Raw genomic sequence first — 13,596 nt, 5'->3', positions numbered from 1 at the left:
AGACCTAATTTTCTGATCCTGTCACCGTTGACGACCGCTGTAATCAGCTAATTCAAGTTATTCCAGGCCATTAAGTCACACACAGGGATTGGTCGTGGTCACTGAAGCAGCGGGGAGGGAGTGGGGGCGATAATATCTGTGTTGGAGTATAGTTTTTGTGTGTATTCATGCTCGCAGTCATACAGGCAATCTATTTGTCTCAGTTTAATAAATCCCAAAGAGACTTTTTATTACTTCTTTTGTTCTTCTTTCTGCTGGTGTGTTTTCTCTTTTGGTCACGTCTAGGTCAGGTACTTTTATGAGTGGCAGTAGAATACTAATGTTGTTGTTAATTGTGTGTTGCTATAGCTGTGGTGTTTGTGTGCAGGAGGGGGTAATTGTACCTCGCACAGATTATTTTCTCTCCAGTGCCTAATCTGTGAATAGAACACACACTCACATTGTGTTACAATAAGGCCTGGACTCACACAACACAACTCTTTTTGACTACTTGGTTGCCAGGAAACTTACCCCGAGTCTTTGAGAGAGAGGGATAATAAAAGAAAAGAATTGTGTGTGTGTGTGTGTGTGTGTGTGTGTGTGTGTGTGTGCGCGCGCGGCCTCTGCCACTGTCTGGGCTACTGGGGGCAGTTAGTTAACTCTCTCTGGGGGTGTGTGCTGCAGCCAGGGCTGTTAGCGTTGATTGCCTCTCAGACGTTTCTGGCTTAGACAAACCTCTGGACACAAAGCTTGGGGCTCCTGGAATCAGTCAAATCTCCCACAGACAAAACCCAGCCAAGGCCAAGACAGAGCAGCCAGGAGCCCGAGGATTTGTTTGAAATGTCATACATTTAAAAATGGTGTTTCAACAGCTGAGAGCATGGGGGATTCTGGGGCAGTTTACTCTGGACACCCATTGTGGACTGTGTGGATGAAATTGGTCATCTTGGTAAGTTTGAATTTGTTATTAACTGAGAGACTGTGTGTCCAGCTCTGCTATATGGACTTCATGATTAAAGACCTGCCTGACTGATGTGTACGTACCCGCTGGCAGTGCTGGAAAGGTATATCTAACCTGACAGTGATGTTGCTAGCCCAAGAGCCTGTCATTATGCAGTTACAGCCAGGTGCTGAGATGGCTTTTTGGACAGTTTGACTGCAGTGGATGATACTCTGTACAACTTTAATAAACCCCAGATAGAAATCCAGCAGTGACAGTTTTGAGAGACTTGAAGCGGCCATCTAGGAAGAAGAGAGGCAAGTCTGGTAAGTGGGTTTTGTTTGCCAACAGATATGACAGCACTATACTATATTTTTTATTTTTTACACACACACGATTGAAAGCAGCTCACGACAGTAAATGACAGCTAGCAGCATTGTTGGGTGTTTGATATGTTTTATGTTTGTTCAAACAGCAATATGTATAATGCATCAACCCAAATTATGGGCTCTCTTTTTGTGTTAATTTTATGGAACTGTGTCTGTGTAATCTCGTAAAGACTGACGGCAGCTGCTTGCCACAGAACAAGTCAGGATGCATTTGATTAAAAGTTATCGCACTCATAAACAAAACATGATGGAATCCTCCCCAAGGCTTCGGCATTCTTTTCATTTATCGCCGTAACATAAATGCATCTGTTGCAGTCTGCTACTTGTTGTCAGTGATGTAAATAAAGAAGCGGATAAACTATCATCAACTTATCAGGATCAAGCTGCAGTTAATCACCATCATAAAAAAAAGGTAATAGCTTCAGCAAAGCATCGATTTTTTTTTTTTTTTTTGCTTTCATTACACACCCTGTCATCTAAATCTCTGCTCGGTTTGATGCCACTTCTAATGAATTTGTCTCATAAATGTTTATGTTAAGCTCAAAATGGAACAGAGAGTGTTTTCTATTCTCCGCTGTCCTCTGTAGTGTTTTGTAGTTAAAAGGAAACTTTTTCATCAGCTCTCATTTCTCTCTTACACCCCAAAAGAGCTTTTTTTCATCACCACACGGACTAATTTAACAAATCCTACCTTTTATTCGTACTACTCATCTACCTGACTTCTGGATTTTATTTCACGTTACCTGACTTAACAGAGACATGACATGCTGTGGCAACCTGTCGCCTCCTTAATCCATTTCTGAGAAATAATTTGGGGACCTATTCACCCACCATTCAAAGCCATTGAACTGGAGGTGGGAGAGGTGGTGTTTCTGTTGAAATTGAAAGACCTTTGCACGTCATTCAACACAGACATGTTTGGTTGGAGTGAAAAGAGCCAACAAAGGAAGTCCTGCTCCTGCTGTTGCGACTCTTTATGGTTATGGTGACTTGACAACACGCTGTGAAACAGATATAGATGGTTACTAAGGGATTACTCTAGCTGGGAACATCTTGTTTCTCATGTAATACCTAGAAATGCGGTGGAATCTATTATTTGACTGTGAGTCCTCAATGCAGACTCCCATACACATGCTTTACCTTCCTGACCTTCTCTGGTATGCTGGTGATTGATTGACAGGTCTGAGCTGTAACTATGGGAACGAGGATGGAGGTAGCACAGCTTGAGAGCAGGATGAACACTGAGGACTATAGAAAGCTACAGGGCCTTTTCCTGGTGAGTGTTTTGGTCTGTTTTTTTTATTAGTCTCATATTACAACAACTATAATTCACGTGAGAATACTAAAAAAAAAAGAGTCTGTTTACCAACATCCCATAGTACCACATTTCCAGGTGTCAAAAGAAATGCGCAGACATTAATGTCTCTTGTTGATCTTGATACAGGACCCCTCTGGTGCATCTCGCTCCTTGTCCAGAAGTGAATTCGTCGATCTGGCTTGGTCATCAGTTGGCCGTGGCTCCAAGGAGGAATATGGCCTCCTGTTCGACAGTGTAGTTGTCACTCAGGAGCACCGCGGCCTCCTCCTGGACATTGACGCTGTGAAGGAAGAAGGGCGTGTCGACTGGGGAGGCCTTTGCTCTTTCCTGCTACTGGAGCTCACTGATAAATTGAAGAACACCAGAACCAGCAGTGTGCCTTGCTGGAAACCACCACGCACTTTGACCTGTCCGCATCGAGACCAGGTTCAAAAGGTAAAAGGGTCAATGACCTCTTGGAGTCTCAAGAGAAGGAGAGTTTGTTGCTCATTTTAAACACATTTTTAAACATATGATGCAGGATGTTATCTAAAATATATTTTGACATTGACTGACTGGAGAATCCAAAACTCTGCTGACAGGGTGGAAGTCCACATTATTAAACATTGTGCAAGGAAAAGTTTGAAAGTATTAGGGTCCTGCTCATCAAAATGGCACACCTCTTTTGAGATAAATGGCTCTGGACTCCTTTAAGTTTAACATCTATCAATTAATATGTAAATGAAGCAGCCGGGAATAAAGTGCCTACTGCTGTGGTTAAAGTGATGGCTCAACACTTTAATCTTTCAATCCTGAGAATGTCAAAATGTCAGAGTGTTGTGTAAGTTGTTTTCCAAATGGCTGGATGGTTTTGGCCCCTTTAGCTTAAGGAGGCTAAAGGATGCTTAGAAGACTCATTTCTGTCCGTTTAGTAAAGTGTGGCACGGCTTAAACGGGGTAGACAAAAAAGAAAACATGACAAATATACTAAAAGCTGTAATAACGTATTGTTAATATAGCAATAAATCAAATGACTATGTCTAATGTGACACAGGTTTGCCCGTTATGATGAACCATATGCAGTTCACCTTAGCCCTACAAAACGTTTTAGCACCTTTCAGCTGATTGTTTTGGTTCAACAGCCCACGGTTCAGTCTAAAAAAAAAAAAAAAAAAACCCAGATAAACTCCTGTATGCTATCAGAAATGGCCAGAAACACAACACTAAATGAATTCAAATGTTTCTCTGCATCTGATAAAATTGTAAACAGGGAACTTTAGCCACACTACTTTACTTGTTCCATGATTGATTATGCTTTAAAGGTCCAGTGTGTAACATTTAAGGGGATCTACTGGCAGAAATGCAATATGATGACCATAACTATGTTTTCATTTGTGTATGTTAAGCTGAAAATAACAATCATTATGTTACTTACTACTACTTTAGAATGAGCCTTTTATATCTACAGTACAGAGGAAGCGGGCCCTCTTCCGTGGAGACCTTTTTCCGTCTCCTTTCTGTTTCACAGCCACTGTAGTTTAACCTACAAGCTTGGAACGGGAGAGGTGAGGCGAGCAGTATTCAGTTGGTTGGAATCTGCAATGTCACCACTTTTAAAACTTTAGTAATTAATTCCTGACCCACGTCCAGTTTAGCTTCTGTTTTACTAAGTTTTGATACATCACATATTTTTTACAGTACATATAACATGTCTTGCATTGGTATTCTTGAATAACTGAAATATACTGATGTTTCCATATTGCAAGCTGAATGGGAATCTCCTTGTACCGGCAACAGTTTTTAATCAGGATAAAACAATATTACTGTTACTATTCAACATGACAAGTCAGACTGAAAGGTCATTTTTAGTATACTATGTATATGTCAGTTTTAAGAAAAGTCTTAAAGCAAGCTTTTAAAACAAAAATGCCAGTGCTCCAATTGCTGCATCTGTGAAAAGAAACTCAGCGTACCAGTGACTCACCAGCTGAAGATAAATAGGTAATTAGAATAATTAGAGATAAATACATGACACGCCAATCTGAGAGATCCTCCAGTTGGCTGTGGGAAAGTGACCCAGTCTGGAGTAATTACATTCATCTAAGCCCTGACCTCTATTCTATAAGTGTTAATAAACCTTTCTCTCATTAAAGATATTCAGTGTCTCTCTCATCAGACAGTCAGCTCAAGCCTATTTTCTGCGGCTCTCAGTTTTTTTTTTTTCCTTAATTCTTGTAGCACAGCCAATAAAATGGCTTCATTCATTAATCCTTTTTGTTTAATTGGTTTCAGCACAGAAGAACGTGCCCTACTCTTTTACACTCACTTGCATCCAGTGAGAGGAAGATTTAGTTTAATGGAGTTATTTTAGTATGGTTTTATGGCTTAAGATTAACAAGAAAGGAAAGGAAACACTTTAAGATGAAATATTAAAAAATTTGTCCTCAAGGCTGTAGCCTCCATTTCGCTAATTAACTTCCCATTAAGACATTAAGGCTCTTCTGAAGGTCTTTCTGTTACTTTAGCCAGTCTGTATATTTGTCTAGGTTAAATCTTGTTGTTTTGTAATGTTCTCTGGTCTCCCCAGGTGTTCTACCTCCAGAGTTCAGGTCAGTATCTGACTGTGAGCAAAGGTGGAACTGTGGGGCTGCGGGACGGAGAGGACATGTCCCTCCTGCACACGCATCGATTGCAAAACAGCACAGTCACACCAAAGGACCTCTGGGTCACTGACATGGTGCTGCTACACAATGTACACAAGGTGACTTTTACTTTTATAAGTCCCATGACGAACTATTGGTCGGGGAAATTATTGACTGGTGTCCTGCTTGTATCACAGCTTAAACAACTGAACAAATGTTACTGTAGAAATAAATTCATAAATGAATTATTTATATGTCGTCTCAGTTTTGTGGGGCAGATATTGTGCTGCTCAGAGGTAAACAAGCATTTCACTCAGTCAATTAATTATTGATCAGTGCTTTTGGTTAATGGAATTGCAGACATGATGCTGTTGAATAATGTTCAGAAAATAAACATTTGTTTTTCAGTAATAAGACCATCAATTATTGATAAATACTTCCAATTATCTACAGATTTGTGGGTGACAGATATAATTCTGTTGTATAACACACATCAAGATTTTCTAATTATGCATTCAAGATCAGTCATGCTAATTTCAGTTTATTTAAGTATGCTGATGATATAGTACTGGTTTCTCTACAACAGAAGGGAAATACTGAGGCAGAGTCTCTATTTTAATTGCGTGTTAACTCTTTGATAAGTCTCAGAATTGGTATTAATCATAAATGCTAGTTAGACAAAATAGCTTATCAAAAACAGCAAAGATTTAACACAGTCAATAATAATTAATAACCAAATAGTTGAGATTGTTGATCATTTTAAATACCTTGGTACATACATCGACACCAAACTTCACTTGATGCCCAAGCAATTTTGGAGTGAGCCAAAACATTTGGGAAATTGTATGAAGAGCCATGCAGAAAGCATCCTGTCTTTTAACATGACCATGTAGTACTGTGATCCGAACACTGAGAGGAGGAACAAGCTGCAGAAAATAGTGAACATGACCTTCAAAATCTTAGGGAAGCCACAGTTAAGAAGTAAGTATGATGAAATCTTAAATCTTAAAGCAGACAGAATTATTAACAACCTTTCCCACCCACCGTACAGTGAATTTAAACTTCTACCTTCAGGGAGACGTTTGAGATTACTGATGCTTTATATGAATTTCTACAAGAAATCCTTTGTCCTTTGCTGTCAAGGTAATAAATTAAAGTCTGTTGGACCAGGATACAGGGTGGTGCTCCACATTGTGGACAATAAAGTTTTTGTATTTGTATTCATATCTGTCAGGCAAATAGTTAAATCTTTATTATGTAATATTTAGGTAATGAATTGCTGTTTATCTGAACTTGTTTCTAATGAACAAATTGTCACTCCCTTTCCCTTAATTCTTAGATAGCTGTGTCTTTCACAAGTAAGGAGCTGTATTTCTATGACATACCGTCTAAGCAAGACTTCAACTGCAAGTATAAACTCCAGGTAATAAAAAAAAAGCCATATTTCCACCCAGAAAAAGAACAATATACTGTATATTTATTTATTTATTTATTTATTTATTTATATAAACTGTATATATGCATATGCTCATGTTTTGGTTCCGCTGGTATTTTCTGGTATTATATTGGCCTGCACTGTTGCACTCTGGATATTGAGTGTCTAGAGTTCATATAATAATGAAATATGATGTACACACCACTTCTTATCTTCTCCAGGGTTTGAAGTTTACTCCCTGGTGTCTTGACTACTGGGTCGATCCATCTCACCCAGATCAGGCCGTTCTCACCTTAGGAGACATTGGAGGACAGGTAATTCACAGGTGTAAAAAAGTAAAGGAATAATAGAAAAGGGGAAGATGAAGAAGGCAGAGGATTCTCAGGAGTCTTCAATTGCTCCATAACTCTGTGTGTGTCTGTGTATGTTATCCCAGGTCAGTGCTTTATATTTTACATCAGCTCATATCTCTCTGTTTGAGAGACGGAGTATGAGGATGGACTCAGATTCAGCAGATATCATCCTATGGGACGAGCTGGTCAAAGGAAAGCATCGCTCCTGTTACACTGTGACACACCAGGCACACGCGCCTGCCTGGGTTAGAAAAGGTAGGAAATACGAACACACACACACACACACACACACACACACCAGAGGGTGGCAGGTTCAAGTCCAGTATGGACCAAAGTATAGAGGACAGACGGGTAGTTGGAGAGGTGCCAGTTCACCTCCTGGGCACCGAACCCTTTAAGGTGCTGCTCTGTGTGGCTGCCCATCATTCCACCATCTCTCTCCACATTTGCATGTCTATGAGCCCTTTGTGTGTGTGTGTGTGTGTGTGTAAAGAAAAATAATTCTCCTCGAAGGATCAATAAAGTATCTATTCTATTAAATAATTCTCCTCGAAGGATCAATAAAGTATCTATTCTATTCTATTTTTCTAAAAATCCGGCTGTTTTTCCTGAATTGTACTGACAATCACCTGTGCCTCAGTTCAAAAATAGTTTTTATTAGTTGGACAGAATGAAAGCAAGGGTGCAAAATCAGCAGCTCAGATGACACGGAGAAAGAAAGGACACACTCTGGGTGTCAGACATACCTGACACTCTCACACACACTTTCACCTTGACAGTTGGGATAAGAGCCACTGCCTATCTGCTTGCTTCCTTTTTTTAGTATCACTATAATAACGGCTTATGCAACACCATGGAAATGCTTGGGTGTGTCTCTGTCACTGATGCGCAGACACACACACACACACTGACACACACACACACACACACTGACTGACACACATGCAGCAAGCCCCCCTGAGTCATCCACTTTATAGTCTTACATAGCCAGACTATAGGCATAAAGTCACAAGCTTGAGGTCTAGCCTCTCGAGGTTTCAGCTCAGCCTGGGTAACAAAAGGGTTGCTTAGTTGTATCTCGATTTCATCATTCGTGTAGAGCCCCTCTGAAGAGTCATTGGGCTGTTTGATAATGATTCAGCAGAGGCAGAGCTCTGAGACTAGCTTGGCTGAAGGGGGAGATTCTGATAAAGGGGGAAAACAAGAACAAAGTACATATAAAAACGCACAACAAATGGGAAAACAAAAAAGGGGGAAACAGCGGAGACAATGCCAAAACCTTAAAAGCTCTGGTTAATTGAATTTTTATAGGCTGTGTGTGCATGTGCATGTGAAACAGCAAGAGAGGGTGTGTACTACAGTTTGCTGTGTTTGTATATGTGTGTGTATGAGCAGTGTTTTGAGAGTATGAGAAAGGAAAAGAGGGAGCTTGTGTGACTGTATATGTGTGTTCGCATACCTCTGGGGTGCTGGTGCTGTTCTTTTGAAGTTGCCCACCCTGCAGTATGAGTGGGCTGTGTACCATTAGACATGGCTGGTTATCCAGACCTCCAAACCTTCGGGCTCATGGGCCACCAGAGAGAATGGGGGGAGGGAGGAGGAGGAGGGAGGAGGAAGGGAGGGAGAGAGAGAGGCGAAGGGTGGTGGAACAGAAAGGGAAAATTGAGAGGAAATTAGGAGGAAATTGGGATGGACACAGACCCGTAAGGACACGGAAGGAGAGAGCTGTAGGAAGTGTGTGTCTGTGTGAGAGAAAAGCATTAACATATCCACATAATGCTGTGATCAAAGAAATGAGAAAGAACATTAAGGATGAACGGCGCCGTGTACGTAAAATCGTCCAAAATGTGCAGTGATTTGTTGCAGAACAAAAGAGGTTTGCTTTGATGTAAATATAAAGTGATGCCTGCTGTTCCTCTTTAAATTCCAAACTCACAGCAATAAGTGTGACATTACATACAACGCTGGCTATAGCAGATGTTATGTATCTGGGTCTGCATCACAAATAGCTTGATTTATGATTTGTGTGCGTGAATGAAAGAGAGAAGGCCTCATTAATCAATGATGAGTCATGGGAAGCTGTCTGATCTTTTAATTCACAGGACGGAGAAAAGACGTGGCGTATGAAATGTAATCAGACGCAATTATTTGCCCCAGTTATGCAGCCGATCTTTGACCTACGACTGTCACATGCCATCTCGCAGACTGCACTTATTTGTGCAGTATTTGAAAGCTAAGCAGCCTCTAATAGAGACGTGTGGCATCCAATTTAGCTGTTCTCAATCAAAGTGTTAATTGAGATAGATGGTGATGCAAGATCCATTACATTTTCTGTAACACCAGTGAGCAAATCAAACCAAACTAATTCTATGCTGTGCTGAGCGCCTGTGGATTGGTTGGTTTACTATACAGCAGGGTTGCGGTCAATGCACATTTAGCACAGCCATTTCAGAAAGTGGATGTCCTTCAGAGTTCTGGTAGTGAAAGTATTTTGGCATCAACAGCATGAAGTATCTAATTTGAAGAAATGAAATAAAACCAACAGTGTGTCGTCATCACAATCTGTTGCAATGTTGTTTTACATTGAATATGTTAAAGTTAAAACACATTTATTCCCTCTGCTCGTAACTTCTGTTGCATTATTGCGCCACACAGAGAAGCCAAATGGCCTCAATCACGTTCCTCTTAACTTCAAATGGATTTATAACACCGGTGAGCCTTCTCTACACTGCGACCCTTCTGCCCTGCTTAGTCATTTAGAGGCCCTTTCATTATGCACTTTAAAGGGCACAATTGCCAAATTAAAACCTTCATTAAGTCTTTTAGATGTTATGTCTGCCAGACTCCCAAAAGAGGTTTTTAACAGTGGTTGGTGATTATTTTATCCGTTGTAAATAGCTGTCCATCCACGGGTTGTTTTCCCACTTATCTTAAACAGTGCACCCACTTCTCAAATAAACCTAGAAACTTAAACATTTAGACCTATTTCTAGATGACCTTTTTTTTTGAAAGGTTGTTAATTAATGTCGTTTTCAATAATGTTTCCATTAACATCGTAGCACTGAAAATGCCCTCATTAAATTTACAAATGATCTTTTACTTAGAGCTGAAGATGATGGTGATTTTTGGAGAAGATTTTAATTCCTCTATCTCAGCTCAGTCTTTGACACGGTTGTATCATGCATATGTCATTGTATATCACTGGATCCTACTTGAAAAATGGGTTGTCGTCAGGGATTCTGCTCTCGATTGTTTTTTGGCTGATCTGTGGTGTTCCCCAAGGCTCCATCCTTGCCCCCCTGTTGTTCTGTATACATACTCTGTATACTTGTCACTGTAGTGATACAGCATTATTCAACGTTTCAATGGTTAGATCCTAAGTTTTGTTAAATCTTAATAACAGACTTTATGTCTGAAGTCACTGAAGTCACTTTTTCCATGCCAGTGCCTAAACGTAGCCAGAAGTCTAGATGTAAACTCTAGATTCTGGAGTCATAGTCCTTCATGCACACTCCAGTGCAGCACCTATAGTATGTAGCATTTCATCCACTCAATGTCAACACAATGTAATTATGGCAAGAATTAAGTAATAAACATATTTTTGAGGAGACAGGGTTGTTTTACTTTCGGAAGTTACTAATAAAATCTGTTCCACCTCTATATTTGAAACCAACTGTCTCACCTGTGCCTGGTAATACTGGCAGTACTGATGCAATAGATTTACAATTATAATGACTGCCAGAGTAAACAGGAATCATACACACACACACACACACACACACACATGATAGAACAAACAGAAAAAAGATACATAAAGTTAGTTCAGTTGCCAGATTGTCTGTTTGTGTTCTTCTCATCCAGTTTCAAATTGACTTTTAATCATGGGCAGCCTTGTTCTTCCTCTGTGTTACTCACTCTTTTCTAGATGTACTAAAGCTAATTACAGTATCTGTCACACCTAATTTACTTTCACTCTCTGACTCTTTCCTGCTGCAGTACATTACCTGGGCTCACTTGAAGCCTTTGTGTCGTGCAGCACCAGACCGCAGAGCAGCATGGTGATCGGCTGGAGGGAAAAGGACAGCAGAAGTCTACGAGTCACTTCTTTCCTTACAAAGAGGGGCGTGTGGGACATGGACCACCATCTTGGACTCAATCTGATAGGTTTGGAACTAATGTGTACTAATAATATACTTACCAGTGATGTAGCGGTGAACAGTAAGTGTTCATCCCTGCCCTTATTTCTGTAGCCTGAAATCACAAATTTGTCTCAGAGGGCATTACAACACATATCTGGGGAATATCACCAACATTTTATTCTTTGTGCTTAAAAAAAACAAATCATGGATTATTCAGTTGTTTCCTAAAACAGGGGAATCAAATTAAAATATGCCATGTTTCACATCACTATCAAAATAATTAATATGACAAATAGATCTGATTAACACTGTTGTTATTTCATTCCATCAGCTGTGTGTTTTAGGGTACAGAGTGACATTATTTTAACACTTATGTACAGTAATAGGCCTGTTGCTTCTAGAACAACCTGCTTCAGCCTTCAGACTGCAGTAGGGAAACAGCAGGGAGACTCCTTGTGGCTAAGGTCCAAAGTTAGTTAAGTTGCCGCCACTATATTCAGCTGCTGGTAAACAAAACTCACAAACTCTGTTTGACTCCTAAAGGAGCTGACGTATTTATTTTTTGTCAAACTGTAGCTCATACTGAATAGTCACTGTTACATTCACAGTTTACAGCTAAATCCACTCTGACGGCGAGTACACCTGCCTTTCCTTCCACACACTGCACTGTGGCAATGAGGCTGCGCTGCTCTGCTATTTTCTGACAGTGTTTCGCTTTCATTTAGCTTTGTCTTGTCCTGCATGGCTGACATGACGTCTTTTTTTTTTGTACACCAGATTTCTCTCACCTAACCCGCCCCTAGTTGTGGTTCTCTAACCTTTGAGTTGTTTAATCCGTGGAAGTTAGCCAGGACATGCATAGTTATTAATCACTTGCAACTGCTGATGGAACAAGGCCAACTCGATTTACTGACTTAGATTAACCGTCACAGCAAAACAACTGGTTGCGTATTTAGGCCTGTGGAGTTTTTCTGGAGAAATCTTGCTCTAGTTAAGGGGTAGGCAGCAGCCTCTATGAAGTAATTTATCAAACATGTTGATATGACTAAGATTAGGTTGGTTAGAGAGTCAGTTTTTCAGTTTTTACTTCACATCTTTTATCTTTAAACTCTCGATTTTAATGGGAAAATGAAAAAAGTGTGTATGCTTGCTTTAAAACTGAAAAAAATTACATTAATCCTTTGTTAGCAGCTAAAGTAATTCTTATGTTGGTCCAAAACCAAATGTCTAAAATATGCATACACAAAGACAAGAGGCATCCAAAATATCAAATGCCTCACTGGACATTAAATTGGTTGTCAAAGGTTCCCTGTAGAGGCTCTATCCCATCGGCTGTGATGCTGTAATCGTTGCCACTCCAGACAATAATCGTGATTCCACCAGAAGCGTTGCAACACGTTTCAGAAGTGTCCCAGAAGCGTCTCTCCACTCCACAGAGAATACGTAGCTGTTCTGTTTTTGACGGATGCTGCGACCATCCTTGTCAAGCAGCACGGAGCTGATCGAGCTGGTCTGAAGTCAGACACAGAAGCGACATAGAGAATCTGGTCAGTTTGCTAAAAAAAAAAAAAAAAACATCATAAAAAACAGACAAGGGAATCTATTTACCTGCAGCTAACTAACTCATGGTAGAAACATCATACCAAAATCAGCCAAGCAAAATGCTCTGCTTTAAGGATATGAAGCCGTGTAGAATTCAGACCAATAGTCACAGAGCTGTACCAGGGGTAATGGATTGCACTTAGCACCTCTGATAATTTGGGATATTCTGATTGGTTGCAGCTACAGCAGGTGTGGATCATCAGGTCTTGCTGTGGAACCCCTATGTGAACTCAGGCCCAGTTTGTGTGCTCAGTGGGCACACAGGCCCTGTCACTGCAGTTCGCTTCATGCAGACCAAGCAACAACTGCTCAGCTACTCTAAAGATAAGGTAGGTGTATGTGTTTGTGTGTGTGTGTGTGTGTGTGTAGCACCCTGCAGAAAAGATAATGTAATGATAAAGAGCCCTATCACTGTAATATTAATTGTTATACCTTGCTATGATTACTGCAGAGGAGAGAGCCCGTGGTGCAGATGATTGGTTGCCTGTTTCACACTGTTACCATCATCAGAACCGCCATTTCTCAAAACCCGGACCACATTTTCTTTAAATCTTTCTTTCTGATGCAAAGAGGATGTTGATGCTTGTGCTTGCCTTTTCCTCTACCCGTTGTAGCACTGCGCATGTTTGCCCTCTCTTTTCTGAAGATAATGAATATTTTAGAAGAGATTTATGTTCCATCTGCCTTCTGCTCAAACACCATCTGCCATTGCAAGAAACTCTGAAAGCTTTACTTCAGTTTCTTCTTGAAGAGTTCCTGGAGCACTGACAGTCATCTTGTTCTGTGCCGTAAAGCAATATGGCAGAGCTGTTGTGAATTC

The 13,596-nt window shown here is 40.4% G+C and overlaps 1 protein-coding gene across 2 annotated transcripts in view; it reads left to right on the top strand.

Annotated features, from left to right (window-relative positions):
• The first annotated feature begins 714 nt into the window (after nt 1-714).
• LOC104924124 (WD repeat-containing protein 49) overlaps nt 715-13,596 on the top strand; it is a 29,125-nt gene continuing 16,243 nt past the window's right edge. For both annotated transcript variants that reach the window (XM_027280463.1, XM_027280462.1), the window contains exons 1-9: nt 715-928; nt 2,489-2,584; nt 2,753-3,061; nt 5,193-5,366; nt 6,587-6,670; nt 6,904-6,996; nt 7,119-7,290; nt 11,032-11,199; nt 12,957-13,105. In XM_027280463.1, coding sequence (XP_027136264.1) covers nt 2,504-2,584; nt 2,753-3,061; nt 5,193-5,366; nt 6,587-6,670; nt 6,904-6,996; nt 7,119-7,290; nt 11,032-11,199; nt 12,957-13,105 — 1,230 coding nt within the window. In that variant the 5' untranslated portion in view covers nt 715-928; nt 2,489-2,503. The remainder of the gene's footprint in view (nt 929-2,488; nt 2,585-2,752; nt 3,062-5,192; nt 5,367-6,586; nt 6,671-6,903; nt 6,997-7,118; nt 7,291-11,031; nt 11,200-12,956; nt 13,106-13,596) is intronic.

This window comes from Larimichthys crocea, chromosome VII (genome assembly GCF_000972845.2).
Source record: "Larimichthys crocea isolate SSNF chromosome VII, L_crocea_2.0, whole genome shotgun sequence".
Classification (NCBI taxonomy): domain Eukaryota; kingdom Metazoa; phylum Chordata; class Actinopteri; family Sciaenidae; genus Larimichthys; species Larimichthys crocea.
Note: the sequence above shows the minus strand (reverse complement) of the source record. Positions and strands in the feature narration are given on the sequence as shown.